General features: G+C 58.0%; 1 protein-coding gene across 3 annotated transcripts in view; it reads right to left on the bottom strand.

Annotated features, from left to right (window-relative positions):
* Positions 1-1,225: 1,225 nt before the first annotated feature.
* Positions 1,226-22,457, bottom strand: part of ZC3H18 (zinc finger CCCH-type containing 18) — a 51,150-nt gene continuing 29,918 nt past the window's right edge. For 2 of the 3 annotated variants that reach the window (XM_060000611.1, XM_060000609.1), the window contains 11 exons: positions 21,556-21,818; positions 10,251-10,442; positions 9,398-9,523; positions 7,575-7,676; positions 6,289-6,432; positions 5,882-5,941; positions 4,873-5,033; positions 4,544-4,743; positions 4,034-4,130; positions 2,868-2,964; positions 1,226-2,057 (listed from right to left, as the gene is read on the bottom strand). In XM_060000611.1, coding sequence (XP_059856594.1) covers positions 1,844-2,057; positions 2,868-2,964; positions 4,034-4,130; positions 4,544-4,743; positions 4,873-5,033; positions 5,882-5,941; positions 6,289-6,432; positions 7,575-7,676; positions 9,398-9,523; positions 10,251-10,442; positions 21,556-21,818 — 1,656 coding nt within the window. In that variant the 3' untranslated portion in view covers positions 1,226-1,843. The remainder of the gene's footprint in view (positions 2,058-2,867; positions 2,965-4,033; positions 4,131-4,543; positions 4,744-4,872; positions 5,034-5,881; positions 5,942-6,288; positions 6,433-7,574; positions 7,677-9,397; positions 9,524-10,250; positions 10,443-21,555; positions 21,819-22,457) is intronic. The other variant, XM_060000610.1, reaches the window with a different exon arrangement.

Raw genomic sequence — 22,457 nt, 5'->3', positions numbered from 1 at the left:
ACCCCTCCCAGGACACACCCCTGCCCCCAGATGGCAAAGGGCAAGCTGCTAGTTTAAACCCAGCTCCGGTCCAGGGAACCCAGGGCTGTAGATGCAGCCCAGGCGTGGGAAGCCAGGTCAGCCCAGCCCTTTGGCACAGGAGCTGGCTGGTCAGCCGGGCCAGGGGGGCAGCGTGCTGACACCTGCGTGGGGGACTCGCTCACCTGCGGGCTCCTGGCTTCAGAGGCCATCACTGCTCGGCTGGCTCGTGGGGCCCAGCGGCTGGGGTGCAGAACGCAGGGACAGGCTGTCACCCAAGGTGTCGTGGATTCTGGCTCTGTGTCCTTGAAGGCCGCCCTTCAGAGAATGGGAGTTCCCTCTGCACCTGGCTTTGACCCGAGGGCAAATCAGATAAGTCTTGAGAAATTGCCCAGACACAGTATTGAGGCTGGTGATGCAAGAAGCAGCCCGTGTGCTGTGCTGTGGGGCGGGCGTGGACTGCACTGCAAACAGGGCACGCAGGAGGCCCCGCGGCCTGGCACTGGCTCCTGGCCGGCTCTCCTGTCCCACAGGTCAGTGGCTATGCAGCCTTGGGACAGAGCAGCCGGTAACTGAGGTAACTGAACGTAGCCTCCTGACAGCCCACAACAGGGCTCTGGGAGGCATGTCGCCTGCAAGGACTCACAGAACTTGGTTTAAAGTAAGTCACCCGAGAGCAGAGGTGCCGATGGGGGGACTGGGCGGGGGCACTCCCAGGCCCCAGCACCACTCTGCAAGTTTAATCCACAAGAAAGGGCCCCCCCCTCCAGTGGTCTTGGTCCTGCCGGGAGGAGGGCAGGGGCTCAGGAGGGCACTGCGGGCGGTGACGCTCAGACTCGACGACAGCCTCTCCCAGCCTGCAGTGAGTGAGACGGCACCGTGGTCCTGGCCGGGGTGTCTCATGCTCAGATACCTGCATGTCCGAGTGGGGTCCAACTGTGCGTTGAGGCACTGAGTGGAGAACTGGCTTTCGGGCTGGGGTCACCTCTCTGGCTCAGGGCCCGCTGCTGGGGAAGGTGGGCTCTCGCTCAGGCGGAGATCTCGGTGTTCAGGAAGCCCTGCCGGGCCAGCCCCCGCGAGGAAACCAAGGTGAGCGCTCCACGGGGTGGGGCCTCCTTCAGCCAGCAGCCCAGTGGGCATTGCCAAGCGGAGGGCCGAGGCGGGGGCCCAGGCACAGGCAAACATCACCACCAGGGCAAGACAGCTGTTTATCAAAATATTTTATTTTAGGAGACCCCTCAAAAAAAGACCCTCCACATCTGACAGATGCCCAACAATACCCTCGGCCTTTTTTTTTTGGTCTTTTCTGTATTTTTTTTTTCCTTTTTAAATCAACTAAAACAATTTGATGCTTAAAATAAAAGACAGGAGTATTTCCCAATCAGACTTTAGTCAAGAATATATATATACTTTTTGATCCTGGGGACGCAGGGGCGGGGAGGACACTCGGCAGACTTGGTGTTCCTGGCGACAGTAGGAGGGCGGGTGCCGAGGGCGCGACCGACGGGTGGTGAGGACGCCTGACTGACGAGCAGAGGGAGGACTCATCGTTTACATAAAATCGAGCCGGTCCTCACCGCGCTGCCGCCCGCCCAGCCGGCTCGCCGGACTTCTGCTCTGGGAAGGGGCTGCTTCAGTCTGGGATTCAGCGTCATCTTCGTTACGTGTGTGGCTTCTTTTCCAGCTGAGAAACTTTTTTTTTTTTTTTTTAATTTTTAAAAAGAATCACAGCCAAAATAAGACATTAACTGCAAAATCCAAAATGGCTGCGCTTACCCTATTTATAAAAACAAGCGAGTCTCTGCCTCGGGGAGCAGAGCCCGGGCTACACCTTCCCGGGGATTTTGGCCCGCTTGCGGGCAATGGCGTCCTCCACGGCCTTCAGCTGCTTCAGCAGCTCCTCCCGCCGGGACAGCGTGCTGGCCTTCCCTGACTTGGTGCCCGTGGACGCGCCGGCGGCAGCACTGGTATCCGAGGCTTTGCCGGGCACACTGGTGACCTTGCTGGAGCTCTTGGACTGGGGGGACAACGGGCGCTTCCTGTGGGGGTGGGGAGGCAGTCAGAGGGGTGGAGGGCCTCTCTATGAGCCTCCTGCCGGGGGCCTGGACCCCAGGAGCTGTACCTACCAGGTGGAAGGCGCCCCTCCCCACTGGACGAGGCCCCCCACGATGGGTAAGCGTGTGGGGCCCAGCCCGGCCTCCTGCCCCCAGCCCGGATTCTGGCCACAGTCGAGGTGGCCTCCCCACGCCGCTCCCACGCCCCAGTCGTGGAGCAGAGACTGCGCGGGTGAAGGGGCACAGCGTCAGGGCTTGCCTGGAGCCATGCTATCCCGCCCTCCTCCTCTGGTCCTCGTGCGCAGCCTGCTCTGTGCTGACGTGAGACCCCACACTGCTGACCCCGCCTCAAGCCGCGCTGTGGGCCGAGGGCCGGGGCTGTGCCCACCCTCCCCGCGGCCCCTCCCACCCGGCCCTCGACCCAAAGCCAGGGGTGCAGGTGTGCAGAGGCTCAGCCCACTTCCTGGGAAAAGGGGATCCGTGCCCCTACTTCCTGTGCCTGACGTGGGAGGGAGGGGAAGGGGTACCACCATCTGGGTCCTGGTCCCCTGGCCGGGGCCGCGCGCTCAGGGCCGCTCCTCACTCTAGGACCCACTGGTGGGGCAGAGTTCAGACACGGGCCGGACCGCCCTCTTGCCTCTGGATCTGAGCCACGGGCCACAGCCCCGCTGCCTCTGAGCCTGCCCTGGCTAGTGGTGCTGGCCTCCACCTGGGGAGGGAGACTGCGCCAGCCTCTGTGTGGCGAAGGAGCCGGCGCGCTGTGCCCAGGGCACGGGGGCCGGGGGAGGCACCCACCTGTCTGTCGGGGCCGCAGGGGCCTTGGAATTCTGGCCCCTCTGCCGCTCTGGCTTCGGGGAGCTGAGTCTCCCACCTGACTTCCGGTCCCGAGAACCTGGGTGACAGAGGACAGGTAAGACAAGGGTCCCAGTTCCACACGGGGCCAGCTGCGCAGGGGCTGGTGTGCTCAGACAGGGATGGGGTGGCCCCTCTGGCCCCCGGTGGCCCCATGCCACAAAGCTCAGTTCGGCTTCCTCATTTTCACAGAAAGACGGAAGGAGCAGAGCCAGTGAGAAAAGGAAAAGGGGAGGATGGATTACACTGGAAAATGAAGCCCCAGAAAAACACGGAAGCCGAGGTCTAATTTCGGTTCTGGTTTCCCGAGCCAGCATCAAAACAGGCCACCGAGCTCTGAGCGTCCAACTCCAAGCAGACAAAAACCTCCTTCCGTGCCTTGAAGAAACTCACGGTGAGGGGCTTCAAATGGGGAACAAAAAGGCACGGCAGCTTAAAAACTACAAGCAAAACCAGGAACGGGAAGGAGTGCTTCCTGTCGTGCGAGTGCGGGGCCCTGAGCGAGGGCAGGCGGAGGGGATCCCGCCCCGCAGAGGCGTGCAGGCGGCCCCGGGGGGTGTGCTTCAGGGGCCGGGCGGTGTCCACCTCCTGCTCCTGGTGGGGTTCACGGGACCTCTCCATTTTAAGGGGGAAAGACGGCTTGGAAACACTCAGGCTTTTGCTTTACTAGTTAGAGCCAGTCAGGAAGAGGCTCTGCCTGGGCCAGCGGTTCTCTAGGTGCGGCCGAGCACCGCCGGGGCAGCAGTCAGGTGCGCCCCGCGACATCGAGATGCTGCCCGCCCTCCGCATGCTCACGGCCTCACAAGCCCGGGTGGGGTTTTCCAGAGGCCGAGTGATTTGTGTGACCAGAAGAGATGGGATCCCAGCCATAAGAGGGTTGTAAAAAACCAAAGACCAATGCCACTCCTACTAACGTCTGTTTTGGAAGATACAGTTTTTTTCTATGAAAAATCTTACCCATGTTATATTTAAAGGTAAGTATTATATATAGTTTTAACTTCCAAAACTATCAATGTCGATAGACACGACCCACTCAATCAGAAGTCCCTGAGGCCCTCGAGACTTTTCAAGGGTGAATGGGGCGCCGGCTCCAGACGTGGGAGGCTCACCTCGGTCCGGGGAGAGGTTGGCCCGCTTGGCTGGAGGTGGGCTCTGCCTGTCCTTGTCCGAGGGCTCGTAGCGCTTCCTGCCCCCTTTATCAGCAGCCTGGAACGACGGGGTGTTTGTGAGGAGGACCAGGGCCTGAGCGAACACAGGCCCTGCAGCAGGCGGCCACCTGCTCTCCGCCGCTGCGGGCACTCCTCTGGGGCTCCTGCGCCACGTGGCCCCAAGGGGGGCAGGGCCCACGGTCTCGAGGCCTCCACGCCAGGGGTGGGACTCAGGCCTTCCGGTCTCTCAGGGCATCGCGGATGTCAACTTAGAGGCCAAGTCTGCTTTGCTCCCTGCCCCAGGTCCCAGGGCTGCCGTGTGGGAACCGGCCCGTCTCCCATCTACCCTGTGCCCACAGGCACTGCCCACAGGGCTGGCCACGAGGGCAGGACGAAACGGGTGACGTGGAGAGCCGCCTGCTGGCCCGGCCCTGGGCCTCAGAGCCCCAGCAGCACCGCCCACGGCCTCACCTTGTTCAGCAGAGTCAACTTGATCTCCTTGTGGGCGATGAACGTGGCCGGTGGGGGCTGGCCGGGCGGCGCCTGCTGGGGGGTCGTGGGCTGCTGGGAGGACCTGCCGCCCGCGGGGGTTCTCGAGGGTTTGGGCGGCTGCGTGGACGGATCCCGCTTCCGCTTATCTGCTTTCACACCGTCTTCTTTCTTAGACTTTCCTGCCCGTGAGAAACGCCCATCAGAGCCTCTGTTCCGCTGAGGCGGCCGCCCGCGTGCCGTCTGGGGGAGGCGTCATCACTGGCAGCGTGGGGCCGCTGCACGCCCCCTCCCCTGCACACAGGCTCTACCTTTCTCCTTCTTGGTCTGGGCTGGGGTGGGGGACCGCGAGCTAGCCGAGGACACGGGGCTTGCCAGGTCCGCATACATGTCGTCCGAGTCCACGCTGTGCGCTGAGCTGCTGCTCGACGTGGCGCTGGACACGGAGGAGACGCTGCTCACGCTCAGGGACCTGCACGCACAAGCACGTCTGCACCGCGGCCCCAGCCCGAGACCCGATTCCTGTTCCCAGGGAAGGGGAACCCACCCAGCCCGAGATGTGGGGGGCTCTGGGCACTCTATAGGTGCCGCCCAGGGAGGGGACGCCCACGTGGCTGTGGCCAGGCCCTCGTGCTCACAGGCGACTGTGCTGTTAGCTGGGCAGGGACACACGGCTGACTGTGACCAAGAGCTGGACACCCACCCTGGCGGCGGGGCACAACAGAGGGCGGACATGGGCCACAGCGCGAGCAGACGCTGTGCCAGACAACCCAACGGGCCGCTCAGGAGGCGCCGAACGTGGCCGATCTCCTGGGCCCTCACAGGCCAGGCTCCACAGGGACTCCCGCCCTCTGAGAAAACCGGCAGCACTGCGTCCTAAGGTGTGTGGAGGCTGCAACAGGGAAGGGAAGAGCCCAGCCTTTTGGAAAGGTTTGCTCTTTAACACACCCCAGACCTACTCTGCCGGCTCTGGGCAATGTATATACACCACCTGCTGCCTGCAAGTGAAGGAGGAAAGCGGCTTCAAGGGCCCTAAGGACCGACCCGATGCCGCCTGCTCTCTGAACAACCAGACGGCAGCATTCTCTTCTGCTCGCTCTTTCCTCAGATCTTTTCGATCGGCCGCCCCCAGCTGCCTCAGCCCGTTACCCCCTCCTCGCCGGAGCGGCTCGGGAACAGCTCCTCGGACCCACGGTGCCGCCACCCGAGGGAGGAGGGTGCTCACACCTAACGTGGCCTCTCCCGGGGTTCCCTGGACCCTGACTGGGGGGACAGAGGCAGATGCCGATGGGACTGGGGCCAGAGAGACGTGATAATGACCTGGATCTGGAACTAGAACCGCTGTAGCTGCTGCCGCTGCCGCTGCCGCTGACAGTCCGCCTACAACACAACCAAGAGCCCGGCTGCTCACGTTTCTGTGGCCTTGACACGCGGGTGCTCCTCCAAGCCGGGGCTCGCTGGCCTGAGACCAACGCGCCCCCAGTGACTCGCCACCGACCGGGCAGTGGGCGGGGCTCTGATTCCCTCAAAGTGAGCCAACCACAGCCCTGGCCAGCTCCGCTCACGCTGTGCATCCCGCACGGGGGAGCTTGGCACCGAGGGAGCACCCGGGCCCCTCGCAGCCATCGAGCTGCTGGGGACACCGAGGCTCGGCGACGTGCCGCGGTCCTTGGCCTCCGCTGCCTGCGAGCACCCCTCCGCCAGCCCTGGAAGGCCGGGGCACTCACCTCCTGGGCGGGCTCCTGGCCTGCCGCTCCCTCCTCCTGGCTTCCCGAAGGTCTCCGGGCTTGGTGGGCTCGGGGGCAGGAGCGGTGGCTTTGGGGGCCTGCGGTGGGGCTGGAGGTGGGGCTGGCTTCTTCAGCAGCTTCTCTCTGTGACGTGGGACAGAAGGAGGGTCAGACCCGGCTGGGCAGGCGGAGGCGGCCCTGCCGGCCGACCTCGGGGCGCGTGCAGTGCATGCGCACACTCCCCTGTGAGGAGCTGTTTCCCGTGGACCCCCACCCCACACTGAGCATCCCATGGCCTCCCCCTCCAAGAAAGGACAGGGAGGAAGACGGGGCCGGCTGAAGAGTCCCGGAGCGGTGCCGAGAGCTGGGCTGTGCTCCCTCAGTAATTGGGGACCCCAGGGGAGTCGGGAAAATGGCCCCCAAGCTGTTCTTCACCGTTGCGTGGGGAAGATACCCTGCCAGTTTGTTAAGCGCCCTGAACACGCACAGTGCAGATGGGCCACAGAGCAGACCCTGCCAGCAACGCTGACGCCAGCAGGAAGCAGAGTCTGCGTTAGAGGAAGCTGCTCAGCACAGCAGCAGGGCTGAATCCAAGCCCGTGCCGACCAGGAGGCAGACCCGCACTTACCCCGCCCGACGCCATCTGCGTGAAGCCTGGGGACCCGAAGCGCCTGCACTGTGCTCGGGGTCCCCCCACAACAGTACAGTTCAGGTGGGTGCGGTGCCTGGGGCCTAAGTCATATGCCAACACCGTTCCCTTTCTAACAGTGAGCCGCCCAGGACTCCCTAAGCCTGAGGCCCGGCAGCCGACCCCGTTCAGGAGGAAAACCTGCCATGGGGGCTGGGGCCAGACGCGCGTGGGGACGGCCAACATCAGGATGGGCCTCGCGCCTGGCAGAGCCGCAGAAGCGGAGCGTGCTCTCACCCGGCGGACCGTGCACCCCAACCCTGCACGCCAGGTATCGTGAGGTTTGTGTGCTAAGTCCTAGATGCTTCTACCCCTCCCGTCGCCACATCTGTTGAGAGGGATCGACGTGACCAGTCCCAGGAGCAGCAGAGAAGGTGAGGACGGCAGGGCTGAGGCTGCCACGGACACAGCCAGGGCCGAGCACAGCAGGTCCCCAGGGCGAGGGGCCCTCACGTGCCGCACTGGCTCCTGACAAGTGAGGCTCCAGCACCAGAGTGAGCATGCTGGAGCACGGATGTCCTGGCCCACAGCCAGGAAGCGCGAGGTCAGGCCTACGCCCTGCGCCCCTGCCCACTTCCCGGGGCGCCGCAGCACTCACCCTGCTTTTGTGGGAGGCGGAGCCGGCTCCCCCTTGGTTCTGACAGGTCTGTGCGGCGAGGGCGTCGGGGACGGGGACGGGGACGAGGAGAAGGACCGGGACCTATAGGGAGTGAACCGAGGTGAGAGGAGGCGCTCCGCCCGGCCGCACCCCCGCAGGGGCTACCGCTCAGCCTCGGACAGGTCTTGGTCATCTCCTCAGATGCATGTCACGGGGAAAAGAGATGCCAAGGGGCAGGCAGCACCCCATCAGCCATCACCTGGGAGCCGGCGGGGAGGCCCTGGGACAGTCGGCGGGGCTCGCAAACACAACCTGAGGGGAAGGTTAAGTAGCGAAGAAAGCGCCCCCGACTTTGTGAGAACGGCTCAGCCATATACAGACCACACACAGGGCCTTCTTCCGTCTGTCTCCGTGTCACCCAGTGCTCACAGAGGGGAGACTCAGGTAAGCCCCCCACACCCTGGATTTCCAGAACCCCCCAATTTATCAGCTGGGTTCCAGGCTTCTTCCCCACAGCTCAACAGCCTTATTTTTCACGTGAAACCACAGAAGGCTTCTCCTGCCACTGATGATCGGTATCTTCGCTGTCTCCCTCTCAGCCTCCTACAGGCAGCCTTCCCCTGGACACCCAGGCACTGCTTACACTCCTGGCAGGACGGCCGTGAGGCCCAGTGCCCACAGCTGGCCCTCTGGATACCCTTAGCAAAAGGCTGGCTTTCCTTTCTCACAGCTGTCACTCAGCACAAGATGACATGCAGCAAAGGCAGGCCCAGCTGTCATCTAAGTCCACGAACACAAGAACGTGGCCTTCAGACGCGACAGCTTCAATGATCTCCTTGTGCTGCTCCCACCTGCTCTACGCTGTCCTAGGGTGAGACAGCCTGCCAGGAAGGGGCGCCACTGGGGGCCACAGACCCCGCAGGAGGACCCATCAGTTTACCCAAGAACACTTTGTGACGTGCTCCCCAGGGAAGCGGGGGGCACGTGTGTCTGTGTGGGTCTGTGCGTGGTGGGCATGTGAGCGCGTAGGGGTGGGTCCACGCCCTGCTGCGGCCCCTGGGAGAGCTGCGCCTGTCTGCGACCGCGGAGACAGAGCCACACAGGCGGCCCCCTCCACTCGCAGCCTCCCTCTGGTCCCAGACCTGTCCTGGGTGCGGCCCCACCTGCGCGTCTCAGGCTGGCAGGAGGCAGAGAGGGCGGGGGAGTGACTCTGGGTCCGTGTGCAGGTGGCACCGGGGGCGGAGGCGCACACGGCAGCCTGCACTTGTTGAAAAGGCTGAAGAGGCAAAAACGGGGTCAGTGTTTCCTATTCCTCATGCGAACCAGTGACTCCTCCCACCCAGGCGATGACCAGAAATTCTCTAACGTTCCAAGCAGTCTGCCTATTTTCAGTGGGGAATACTCCCGACCCTTCTGGAATAGGGCAGTAGCACCTTCTGTGAAGATGCAAACATTCTGTATCTGAGCCCCCCAAACAGGCGTTGCGCACACTCCAAAATTCTAGTGTGCTGGAATGTGACCCACCACGTTGGCCAGTGCAGGTCCACAGGAGGTCAGCCGAGCTGGCGCTGACCCCGCGGCTGCCTCGTCTGTGCTACGAGCACAGCCCAGCATCGGTGTGGCCTGTGAGCCCTGACGTGCACCCGTGTTGGTTCCTCAGCCCCTCGCTGTGTGTTCTCCAGAATTCACCAGACACCTAACCTAGCGAGACTCCTCCTCAAGCAATGAGGACCTGGAGGCCCCCGTCAAAGCAGAAAGCTGCCGTCACGCAGGAACCCGGATGAGCCGGCATTGTCCACACCTGCTGGGCCCCAGGGACGCACCTGGAGCGGCTGCCTGAGAACGAGCTGTGTCTGGAAGAGCGGCTGGAGTAGGAGCTGTAGGACGAGGACCGGGACCGGGACCGGGAGGAGCCGGAGCCAGAGTAGGAGGACGACCGCGATGACGACCTGCAGCCCAGGGGAGAAGAGAAGGCGGGGTCTCCTTCCGCCCGCCCCGGCTCGCACACACATGCCCGCCCTCTGGCTGCCTCGCGGACAGACGCTGCTCTCCAGTCCCCTGGCTCGTGGGAATGGTGCTTAGAAAGTAAGACCTGGGTGCTGGGTGTGCTCACTGTCACCGGTGACACAGCTCCCAGGCCCTCGGGGGACAGAGCCAGGATACGTGTGCCCGTGTGTGTAGGTGAGTGTGTCTGACCCGGGCGGACACACGCGTGTGCATCTGTGTGTCCACCAGTGCAGGCAGTGGAAACCCTGAGTCCACAGACACGTCCAGGCCCCGTCCACCTCCGCAGGCCCCTCCTGGCCCTCTTAAGGGAGAGCCCCCGCTCTCACCGCCCGCAGCATCCTCACTTGTTTGTGCGGACCTACTACACACACAGATTTCACAGCTGCTGACCCAAACTCAGAGGCGACAGGTGGACCGACTAGACACTGGGGCCAGGCTGCTCTTCTGGTCTTCCGCCCAGCAGCGTCTCTCCCCACGCTGCCCCCTGCCCAGGTCTGTGCTCCACTCTGGGCGGCCTGCACCCGGCTGACACGGCTCCGGGGGGTATGAGAAGCCCCACCAGGGTGAAGTGTCAGTCCTGTCAGCCAGCGAGGCTCTGGAACCCAGCCACGCCACAGCCCCGCGGAGCACAGACGCCGCTCGGTCCTGCTGGCCTCCCTGCCTCCTTACCTGGAGGAATTAGACGCAGAGGCCGACGAGGCTGACGTTTTTCGACGTCGTCGTGCCCGGCTAGGGGAGACCGATACCCCAAGTTTCTTCTTGGGAGACTTGGACCGGCGCCAGGGGTCCTTCCACTCGTCGGCTCTCTTCACCTGGGGCCCGGCAGAGGCCGTCTCCTTCTTTGGTGGCTCAGCCTGACGGCTGAAATCACAGAGGGGTTAGCAGGTCTAGGGCCACCTCCCGGCAGACAGCAATGCCGTTTGGTGAAAGAAACTGAGTCAGAGGAGAGACTGTGACCTAACGGCTCACTCCAGGAACGCCGGACACACAGGGCAGCAGGTGCTCTGTCTACGGGAGACCTCACCTGGAACCAGACACGCGGGGCTCTCTCCACGAGCGGTGCCTTCCAGGGCAGCAGGGTAGCTGGCCATCCGGCGCCATCCTCCCCCAGAACCCCCGCCTTCCCCGCTGCATGGGCTCCGGGAGCACAGGGAGGAAGGGGCCTGGCACGTTCTCTCTAGAGCTGGTGCACAGTGGCCGCACACCAGCACTTAGGAAGCTCAAGGGATTGAGGAACTCCTTGTCTGCAAACGAGTTAAACCCAAGCCTTACACATTTCCTTTGTCCTCTTAGGTTTAACTCACTGAAAGAACATCGTTTCCCAGCGAGAGGGACGAGAGCAGGACAGGTCAACGCTGTGACGAAGAGCATCAGGACTGAGGGCCAGCGGGCTGGTGACAGCGGGACCTGCTGGGCCCCGTGAGCAAGCCACCGCCACGCGGACTCCCCACGTGCTCACCACCAGCCGGGAACGCAACAAGGCCAAACCGCGCAGGGGAGTGGGAGCAGGGGCCCGGCAGCAGCTCAGCACTGGAGACAAGGCTCAGCTCCAAGCCAGGGTGCCCTGCACCCCACACCAAAGCACCCCTGCTCTACGGGGAGCCAGAGCACAGGGTCCCAGAACAGTTCAGTATGAAGGTTATCTGCTGGCCCTGTGATGTTCACTAATTAAAAAGTCACACAGAAAGTAAAAACAGAGAAATAAAAACCCCAGGATCTCGCTCTGTGGGGTCAGCCACCATTTAGCACCTCTGAATTTCCTCTCTGCCTCTATTTCATTCCCCGCGATGAACCCTGGAAGCACAGCTGAGACCACCTGGGGACTGCTCCACCCGGAGCTGGCCTCCCTGATGGTGCAGGAGTTCACTGTCAGGTGCTATGTAATTTAGACATTTCTCTACGGTTAGCTGTTTCTGTGTTTAAAAAACACAAAGAACAAGAAAATCACCCTTTATATAAATCTTTATGGGCATCATGTTTCTCCAAGGGCAAACTCCTAAGAAGGGGAATCAGTGGGCCAAAGGAGGAGAGCGTTTAACAGGTTCTTGGTAAACTGTCACACGCTCCCTGCACGTGAAGCAGCTTGCACTCAGCACGGCGGGGGTGCCTGCTTTCCCTCCCTCTCATCAATTCTGGGCTCCCGTGTAACCGGTGGGGGGCGCCACAGCGCAGCCGACGCAAAAGTAAACCTGAGCCCTGGCTGCTCCGCGCACAGAAATGGGCTCCCATCTGTGCAGCGGCACCTGGCGGCGGGGAGGCCACCTGAGCTCTGGTTGTGTCTTGTTCTTGGCCAGTTTCCTGGGATCGCTCTTGCGTCCTGTATTTCTCCCAGGCCATTGGCTTTCACTTGCGCCGGTGGTGCTAACGCTTGTTACAAGTGTAACAGCTTCTTCCAGGCTCACAGAGCTTTCTCCATTCTAAGCCACACTCGCTTCTACCTGCTCTAGACCTGCTGTCTATTTTAACCCCCTGGTGCACGTTCCTGCCCACTATCCCGCAGGCCAGTGGACCCACTTCCGTTCCAGAATGGCTTGTGGGCGATGCCGTCTCTGGGGCATATAAATTCTTACTCCGAGGGGCTGTGCTCTCCCATTACTCTGTCTTCTATTCTAGAATCTTGTCTGCACACAGGACCACAGCGTTGTCACAATTCTAGATACTCTCAATTTTCAGAGGGCTCTGGGCGTGTCCTGCCCGTTGACCTGAAGAACGAGGTGGCGGTGCCTGTCAGCCCTGCCCCAAGCTGCTGGGCTCTGGGTTAGAGCACTGTCAGACTTAAGAACTGTGTCTTGCCTTCCACTCCCACCTTCTATGGGTGCCAACAAAACATCACAGTTTTATTCAAGAGTGGTCCTGCCTCTTGGGACTAGACTTTTAGAATTACATACATTTTGTATCACCAGCATCTACTTACATTACGTCATAATATACAACAACCAACACCTGTTGATATTTTCAGCACTTTTCAATCAATCCACCAACGAGCAAGCTCTACGCCTACTATTTGCTACGAGTCCCACCCCAGGAACAACACCCAACATTTAAAATCGCCCCAAGGACACACGAAACTGAGGCATAAGATCCCTATAGCCTCAGCCGCAAATGCTGAGCGCCACTGCCCCATCAGCTCCTCAGTGAGTCCTCCTGGAAGTGTCCAGGAAGGGAGTGAAACCCGCCTGATGACTGGCCTGGCCCGGGCCATCCCAAGCAGCTTTCACCCTTACACTTCCTGTGTTGTTCTCATTCTAAAAATGCAACAGAAAGCGGAACACCTTGATCACTAGGTTTTTCATAAGTCATCAGAATGGCCCAGCTCTGTCAACCTGTGGCTCTTCTAACACAGGGAGAAACAGACAGAAGCCAACGGTGTGATTCACGATGCAGCCAGGTCAGTTCGGAGTGTCAACAGAGTTCATGAACAATCCTGTTTTGGGAAACTGTTCCTATACTACTGGGGAAGGGCGGGGAAGAGGCAGAGCAGGTCAGCTCCCAACTCAGGCATCGGCGGAGCCGTGACAGAGGATGGGGCCTAGGTCGGTACCCATGACACGCAGCCTGTCCCTCTGCTTTCTGACAACACCCCAGAGGAGAGCCGAAAGAAACCTGGAAAGCCTGGCAGCCAGACAAGCAACTATACTGGACTGCAGTAAAGAGCAGGCGTGCCAGGCTCTCCCCACGGGCCAGCCACCGAAGGCCGGCGCACGGGCCGCTCCACGACGGGAAGCTGGGGATGCACGGGAGGAAACCCGAGGGAGCGGGGACAGCTGGGAGGGGGACGACTGCCAGCCACGCTGGCATCGAAAACTGACAGAACAGATCTGGAATTTGCATTCTGAACAGAGAGGGGGAAACACCCTCTAGGGATCTCCGAGCAGCCCACCCCACCATGGCCACACAACAATCTTATCTTCCAGGCACCTGACCCTTTGTTCAAGGCCACAAGAGAGGGACTCTGAGGAGAAAGGGCCCCCGAGGCCCCGTGCGATGCCAGGGCAGAGGTGAGAGGCACGGCAGGCCACAGCGAGGGTGTCTGCAGACTCCAGCCTGAGCAGCAAGCCCAGTTTGGGGTCAAAGATAAGAAAAAATAAAAAGGAGGAAGGTTCTCTTCTAAGATGGAAGGGTGAAAGAGCGGGAGAGGCACAGGGAGAGGGAACGGGCAGCACCCAGGTGGCTTCTTCCCGACTGGACTCGCTCACGCCTCCCGAGGGCCTTCTCTCAGCCCTTCCCCTCGAAGCTGCTGGCCTCCCAAGCGCTGGACGATGTCGCCCCGGGGCCCGGTGGACGTGGAGCCGGCTCCCAGGGCCCCAGCCAGGACGGCCATCAGCCTGCATGACCTGCCCGGCTGTCAGCAGCCCTCCTCCAGCCTCCGCCAGGCTGGCGGCACCCAGGGTCCCGCACGCAGATGAAAAGGGGACGGAAGAGGCCCCATTACTCACGCTCCTGCCCCCTCACTCCTACTCAGTTTCCCCAGGGGGCCTGGGAAGGCGAGGGCAGTGCCCAGTGAGTGGCACCTGGGACCACAGGCCTCTTGCTTTAATCCTCAGATATTGAAAACATACTTCAACTCCAACGCGAGGTTGGACTTCAATTTGTGGGCGGGGTCGTGAAAACTTTGTTTCCAAGGTGAGGCCCCATCATTCCCAAGCCCACTCCCAAGCCGCCTTCCGTTCTGTGCTGACCCCAGGCCCCATGGCGTTCCCACTGTGAAGTGCAGCCACGGCCTGACTGCTTTCATATCCACCTGCAACCTGCACGTCTGTAGTTAGGTCAGAACACGTGAGAGACCATGAGTCTTTCCACCTTCTCAGTCGGGCAGTCTCTGTAATTCAGTGCGTTAGGCACGAAGTTAAAACACAGGTACACCTTTCCTCGAAAACACCCCGGGCACGGTGACTTTCTCAGAGCAGGTCGGCAGGTAAGCCGTGACCAGGATAGATTGGGATGAGATGAGAACGATAAAGAAAGGTTTCCTGAGCTCTCAGGGAGCGTCTTTCTTGCTAACAGAAAGGTCAGTGCCGGGGACCTAATCCTTAAGCACGAGGCCCGAGACAGAGTGGAGTGGGAGGTGCCGGGGGACAGCGCGGCAGGGGTCCAGAGCGAGCGTCTGACACCCTCGAGTTAGCAAAGGCAGGCGACACCACCACGGGGGTCTACACAGATCACAGCTCGTGGTGTTCAAATTCCTGAAAGCCACGAATTGCACACATGAGACGGACGGCCCTGAAGGCGGAGCCAGCGCGGCAGGAGCTGAAGCCGGAGCGGGAACAGCGGCATCCAGGGGAACGGAGGGAAGAGCGCCCAAAGCAGAGCGAACCTGACATGCACTTTTGTGCAAAGACAACAGAGTCCCACGGACCGGTCAGAGCAGACCGCAGCGACCATAACCCTTGTCTCCAGAGCAGCGGAAGGCCAGGCGGCCTCGGCCCACGGGCCAGCGTGAGCCGAACGGAGACGCACGGGCAGGGGTCCAGCCGCTGCTCGGTCAACCGCACAGTAGCCTCCCCGCCCCCAGGGCCTTCGAGCACAGTGGCTCCTGGCCTGCCCCCAGATCCCCAGGTGGGCACGCTTGAGCAGGGCACCTCCCTGCTTTTGAAGTGACAGCCTGCCGGGCTCCAGCGAGTGTGAGGGAGCGGGGACAGCGCTCCCTCACGAGGACTACTGGTGTCCCGGGAAATGAGAAGCGGGCCGTTTCAACCAAGAGGCACCAAACCTCACACTACACCCAAACGTTCAGTAGACAGCTTTAGAGCTAACAGGCAGTCTGGGCAATCCCCGCAGGAAGGTCCTGGTTACCGTTTCTGTCTGGAATGAAACCCCTCTGCCTGTGCCGAGAACATCCTAACCACCGCCGGCGCCCCACCCGGCAGAGCACAGCCCCTGGCCTGGCTGGAAAGATCAGGAGGGACTTCCCCACCACAGAGCTGGCTGAAAGGTTCTGCTCTAGTCTAGAAACAGCCCAGCCACAGAGTGCGCAAAACGTCTCCAAAGGCCTAATTACGAAGGCAAACCTGGACGAAAGGAGTAGCGCCATCTCCAAACAGCGGCACGGCGTCCGGCCCGGGGGTCTGGAGAAGAGCCAAAAGGAAGAAGGCAGCTCACCAACCACGTGTCTCGGGGCGACAGCTCGGGCAGGTGAGGGGCAGGGGTCGGAGGTGGTGTAAGAAGGGAGCCCTGGGTCCTGCCGGCGCCGGGCGGAGGCAGTGCCCACCCTGCTGTGCGCCCGCCTCCCTCCCTCTCCCGGCCCCAAGGCGGGTTTAGGGAGCTTGTGCTGTTGCAGATGAAACGGAAGACCCATCACCACGCTCACTCTGTCATCATCTTCCCCCACGTACATCCGCAGGACCCACAAGTGAGATCCCGGCACAGACTATGCCCCACTGTCCAGAGCCCCTCACACAGAGGCTGGAGACAAGAGCTTCCCGAGTGGTCTTTCTGGATGAAGCTTTGTCAGTCTCTTGTCTCAGGTGAGAAAAGTTCTTTCTATTCAGCTGTTGATGAAAAATTCCCGGGGGCTTCCCTGGGGAAGGTGGTTGAGAATCCACCTGCCAATGCAGGGGACACGGGTTCAAGCCCTGGTCCGGGAAGATCCCACATGCTGCAGAGCAACTAAGCCCGTGCACCACAACTACTGAGCCTGCGCTCTAGAGCCTGTGAGCCACAACTACTGACCCCACGTGCCACAACTACCGAAGCCCACGCTCCTAGAGCCCGTGCTCCACAATGAGAGAAGCCACCGCAACGAGAAGCCCGCACACCGCAACGAAGAGCAGCCCCCACTCGCCGCAACTAGAGAAAGCCCATGCGCAGCAACGAAAACCCAACACAGCCAAAAATAAATAAATAAAATAAATAAATTTATTAAAAAAAGAAAAATTCCCAACCTGTCGAAGGCTAAATAAACAAGCTCTTCTATAAAAGGGAGGTCATATAAAGGAAGCACAGCAGGGCATCTGGCCACCTCCTAAAGAAGTGGTCACTCAGCTATAGCTGATCAAGGGAAAGGAAACAGGAGGCCATGTTGGAAATTGTGCTCTGGTGAAACCCCACCCTCCAGACTGGTCACCGGGCTGGCGGGGCCCCAGCCAGGGTGATCAAAGATGGAATTCAAGACTCCAGAGACCAGTGAGCCAGCCTAACCCAAGTGATGGAGTGCCCCCCGCACCCGCCCCGAGGGTAGTAGGTGCTGGGAGTGGAGACCCATGGGAGCAGAGCTGAGCCCAACAGAAGGAAGCAAACCAGGTCAGAGGCCGGCAGCAGAGCGGATCGGCCCATGAGAAAAGCTGCATCTGATTTTAGGAAGAATTCACGAAGTTTCCTGAACCCTGACCCGATAGTTCAGCCACTTTCTCACTGAGCCCTGCCTCATGGGAGACCCTGCGGCTGCGTAAACGTCAGATCTGGAGGCTGTTCTCACTGTGTTCTGCTGCTTGGGGGCCAGGCCAAGACGTGCTACCGCCTTTAAAAAAACCCTCCTTTTGGATCTGCTTGTACTTCCCTGTGGAGAGGCCAGGCAGCCCTGGAATGTGAACACAGGCGCCTGTCCCATGAGCTACAGATGGTCCCTGAGTTACGATGGCTTGACTACAATTTTTTTGACTTTCAGTGGTGCGAAAGTGTCATGCCCTCAGTAGGAGCTATTCTTTGAATTCTGCATTTGGATCCCTGCCCGGGCAACAAGCCACAGTGTCTCCATCGGCCACGTGACCACAAGGGCAGACAACCGCTACACCAAACAACCCTTCTGGACCTAGACAGCCATTCTGCTTTCACCTTCGGTACAGTGTTCAATAAATTACATGAGCTATTCCACACTTTACAACATCTGGCAGGTTAGATGCATTTTCAATGTACAACGGGTCCATCGCGACGTGACCCCTCGTAAGTTGGGTGGATCTGTGGTCACACGCAGACGCAGCTGGCCTGCCCTTCCCCAGGGTCCCTAAAGCCACACTCGTGTAGAGATGCCCCTGAGCTGGAAATACAGACATCAACCCGGGAAGAGTCAGCCGGCTCCTTGGAAACGAGCAGGACGTCCCAGTAGGGCTGGGGAAGGCGGCCTGTAGCCGGAGGAAACATGCTCAGGAACTGTGAAAGCACAGGAGTGGACTTGCTCGTGTGGTTCAGGAATCCACAGAGCCACACGCAGTGACACCCGAGCCATCACCTGGAAAGCAGAACGCTCTCCTGTGTCACATGAACCCAAAACTCACGACAGCATCTGTCAAGTGCTCATGAGCGCTCCCACTGTGCCGGGCCCTGAGACTGCAGTGCCCTCTGGGGGTTCCATTCTACGAGGGCCACAGATGACAACAGATAAATAAGCGAGTAATATGAGGTCAGGGGGTGATAAGAGCTGTGAGAACAATAAAGCAGGGTGAGAAGACAGGAATGAGTGGGGTGACCCCTCTGAGCAGTGGGTAAAGCCCTGGAGTCAGGGGCAATGGCAGAGCAAAGATTGGGGCAGAACGCTCACGGTGAACGGTGCAGAGGTGGAACAGCTGGCGGGTACGAACAGAAGGGCAAAGGGCTTCTACCAAAAAGGGGCTTCAAAGGGACCAACAACAGAAAGATCAAAATAAAGCTCTTCAAACACTCAAACGGATATATAAATTTCAGATAACTTAAAGAGCGATTACTGTAATGTAAAAAGATTCATCAAAGTAGCCTTTTAAAGAAAGAACTCTCTCTGGGTTTCCCTGGTGGCGCAGTGGTTAAGAATCCGCCTGCCAATGCAGGGGACATGGGTTCGAGCCCTGGTCTGGGAAGATCCCACATGCCACGGAGCAACTAAGCCCGTGCCCCACAACTACCGAACCTGCGCTCTAAGGCCCGCGAGCCACAACTACTGAAGCCCGTGTGCCACAACTACTGAAGCCCACGTGCCACAACTACTGAAGCCTGCACGCCTAGATCCCATGCTCTGCAACAAGAGAAGGCACCGCACTGAGAAGCCCACGCATGGCAACAAAGAGTAGCTCCCGCACACCGCAACTAGAGAAAGCTCGCGTGCAGCAATGAAGACCCAACGCAGCCAAAAATAAACTAATTAAACGAAAGAAAGAACTCTCTCAATGCGTCTAAAATATGACCTACTCTGAGTGTTCTGTAAAACCTCACTTTGCCCAACGTTAGGAAAAAATACAGTAAGTTCAAGGAGGTCAGCTCATTGTAATCCAGAGGATGAAAACCGTGAGATCTGGCGCAGACCGCAAACTAAAATGGAAGATTACAGTCCTGGCATTTACTTTCAGAAACAGAACTGCACACAGGACGGAAGTTTGTCCAAACGAATGGACAAGAATTAGGGATGAGAGCCTTGTTTCATCCACCAAAAAACTGTTAGAACTGATAAATGTATTCAGTACAATTGCAGGATACAAAATCAACATACAAAAATCAGTTGTGTTTTTATACACTAAACAACAAACTATCTGAAAGAGAAATAATCCTATTGATAATCGAAAATAATAAAATACCTAGGAATAAATCTAATGAATGCGGTGAAAGATCTGTACACTGAAAATTATTAACACTGATGAAAGAAACCGAAGAAGACACAAAATATTGAAAGATGTTCCACGTTCATGGATTGGAAGAACTAATATTGTTAAAATGTTTGTAACACCCAAAGCAATCTATAGATTCAATGCAAACCTTACCAAAATTCCAATGGCATTTTTCATAGAAATAGAAAAAACAATCCTAAAATTTAGGATTTAGTTATTCTAGTTATTACTTTAAAATGTATATCTCAGAAATAACTAAATTTCCTTGTCAATTGAATTATTATGACCTTTCATCAAATCTTTACCCGTGGTCATTTTTAAGGCTTTTGTCATTTACAGACAGTTCTGGGTGTACTCTGATGCTTTTGCAAATATGTTCCTATAAAAGGGTTTCATCTTCAAGGAACTCATGGAAAAGACTCTGACAAGTACAGGCTTCTGGTAACTGACTACACTGCTGAACTGAATGAAGAAGCATTTTCAGAACTAATGGAAAACTGATGAACTCATAAAAGTGCTAACAAAAGAGCAAGATAAAAAAAATTAATTAGATGGGACTGAGTGAACTGATGAGGATGATTATAATTTTTGTGACTTTCTGTTTGAATAATAATAAAAAAAATCCCACAAGGACTCAGAGGCAAAAAATATACAAATCAATTTTCACTGCAAAGTAAAGGAGCTGTTGCAGTGGGGGATTCCTGGACTGAATGTCAATATGATGACATAGTGTGAGTGTGTTTCGTGTTTTGTAATCGCAACATTGTTGCTTTTGTTGTGGCCATCCATTTACAATGCTTGGTGTCAGTGTATTAAAAAAAAAAATTTGTATGGAACCACAAAAGACCCCAAACAGCCAAAGCAATCCTGAGAAAGAAGAACAAAGCTGGAGGCATCGCATTTCCTGATTTTAAGCTGTACTGTAAAGCCGTAGTAATCAAACCAGTATGGTATTGGCGTAAAAACAGACACACAGACCAATGGGAGGAATACAGAGCCCAGAAACAAACCCCTGCATACCCGGTCAATTAATATTTGACAAAGAAAAGGCAATTATGTGAGGCTCGTGATAACAAGCCATATTGTGGGAACTGTCCTGCAATGTGTAATTATATCAACTCACCACATCACACACCTGTAACTCACACAATGTTATATGTCAGCTGTATCTCAATAAAGCTGGAAAAAATAAGAGGTCTTCCTTAAAAAAAAAAAAAAGAAGAAAAGGGACATCATCAAGAAAGTGAAATGACAACCTACAGAACGGGAGAATGTAGCTGTAAAGTAGATATCTGATAAAGGATTTGTCCCTAGAAAATATAAAGAACTCTTACAACTCAAATTAAAAACCAAGCGAAGTATCTAAATAGACATTTCTCCAAAGAAGATATACAAACAGGCAACAAGCACATGAAAAGATGCTCCACGCTGTTAGTCATCAGGGAAATGCAAATCAAACCACAATGAGATACGTCCCACAACCTCTAGGATGGCTAGGACCTAAAAAATGGGTAATAGTATGTGTTGACAAGGGTGAGGAAGAAATCCAAGCCCTCACGTATATCTGGTGGGAACGTGAAATAGTGCGGCTGCTGTGGAAGTTTAGTGGCTCCTCAAACAGTTAAGCATGTTTAGCACGTGACCCAGGAATTCTACTCCTAGATACATAGATATCTAAGAGAAAGGAAAACTATGTCCACACAAAGACCTGTACATAAATGTCCACATTCACCGTCGCCAAAATGTCCGGACAGTCCAAGTGTCCGTCAACGGACGAATGGATAGACAAAACGTGGTCCATCCACGTGGGATAGTATTTGGCTATAATGAGGAACAAGGTATTGATAAATGCCACAAAGTGGCTGACGCTTGGAAAACATTATGCTAAGTGAAAGGAGCCAATCACAAAAGACCACACATTGTATGTCCCCATTCATATGAAACCGAGACAGAAGCGGCTGAGGGGCTGCCAGGGGCTGGAAAATGGGGAATGACAGCTAATGGGTGTGAGTTTCCTTCTGGGAGACAAAAGTGTTCTAAGATTGTGGTGACGGCACCACCACTCTGTGACTATGGTATAAACCACCGACATCGGACACTTCACATGGGTGCACCGAATGATATGGGACTTACATCTCAACAAAGTTGTAAGACACACAGGACATACACACTTCAGCCAGTGCTATGATCTTCTGGTGAGGACCACGTCCTGGGCTGGCACTCAAATACGTGTTTGCGCCGTTGTTGCCAAAAGGCTGCCCGAAACCCCAGAGCCGGGCCCCCCCTCCGGCCCTGGGCCCAGCGCCTCCTGCCAGCGCACAGCCCAGAGCCAGCAGGGAGGACCAGCCCTCCACCCGGGCCTCCAGCTCCAGCATCCCAGCTCCTGGAGCGCCACACCGTGGCCGCACCCGCCCCGCAGCCCCCGTCCCTGCCCCCAGGCCCGGGGACGGCGAAGGTACGCGCCTCACCTTGGTGGCTGCGGGGAGCGGGCCTTGGGCTTCTCCTTCTCCTTCTCGCGCTCCTTGTCGCGTTCGCGGTGCTGTCTGTCCTTCTCGTCCCGCTTGGCGCGCTCCCGCTCCCACTCCTCCTTCCGCCGCTGCCGCTCCTTGTCCCGCTCGCGCTCCCGCTCGCGCTCGCGCTCCCGCTGCCGCCGCTCCCGCTCCCGATCCCGCTCCCGTTCGCGCTCCCGCTCCCGCTGTCTGTTCTCTCGCTCTCGTTCCCGCTCCCTTTCCTTCGTGGAAAAGCCAAACATACGCACATGCCGCGATTAGCCACTCGGAAGGGGAGACGCGGGGAGGACACACGAGAGCAGGAGGAGACAGAACCGCCGGGGTGCGGGCTTGTTTCAGCGCTGGAAACGGACTTGAGGCCACATGGGGGGGGTGCCCTGCAGAGCCTGCCCTTCCAACATCAGCACCCAGGCCGCTGGGAGCTGAGCGCCCTCTCTGGCCTTAGCTCTTGTCGAGGGACGGAGATGACTGGGCTCTGCACAGGCAGCCTGGCCCTGGGGCACCGGGGGACGTGGTGGCAGGGACCCCAGCAGGTCCTGCTCCCTTCGAGGCTGCCCCGGCTGTCACGAGGCGCCTGGAACCGCAGGCCGGCCCCAGCGAGGAGTCTGCTTTGCCTGCCGGGGAGAGGGCACAGCATGGTCAACCAGGGGCCCCTTCTCACCACAAGCTCACCATCTGATGGGTTCCCCGACAGTCAGCTCCCTTTGCTCCAAAAAACTCACGAATGTGACTTAAGTCGTGGCACAAAAACTGCTAACCTGTTTTTTGTTTTGTTTTTTTAAAAAAAAATTTATTTATTTTATTTATTTATTTTTGGCTGCACTGGGTCTTTGTTGCTGCGCGCGGGCTTTCACTAGTTG

The sequence above is a fragment of the Delphinus delphis genome, chromosome 20, assembly GCF_949987515.2.
Source record: "Delphinus delphis chromosome 20, mDelDel1.2, whole genome shotgun sequence".
NCBI lineage: Eukaryota > Metazoa > Chordata > Mammalia > Artiodactyla > Delphinidae > Delphinus > Delphinus delphis.
The sequence above is the reverse complement of the archived record's forward strand: the minus strand, read 5'-3'. Positions and strand labels throughout refer to the sequence as shown.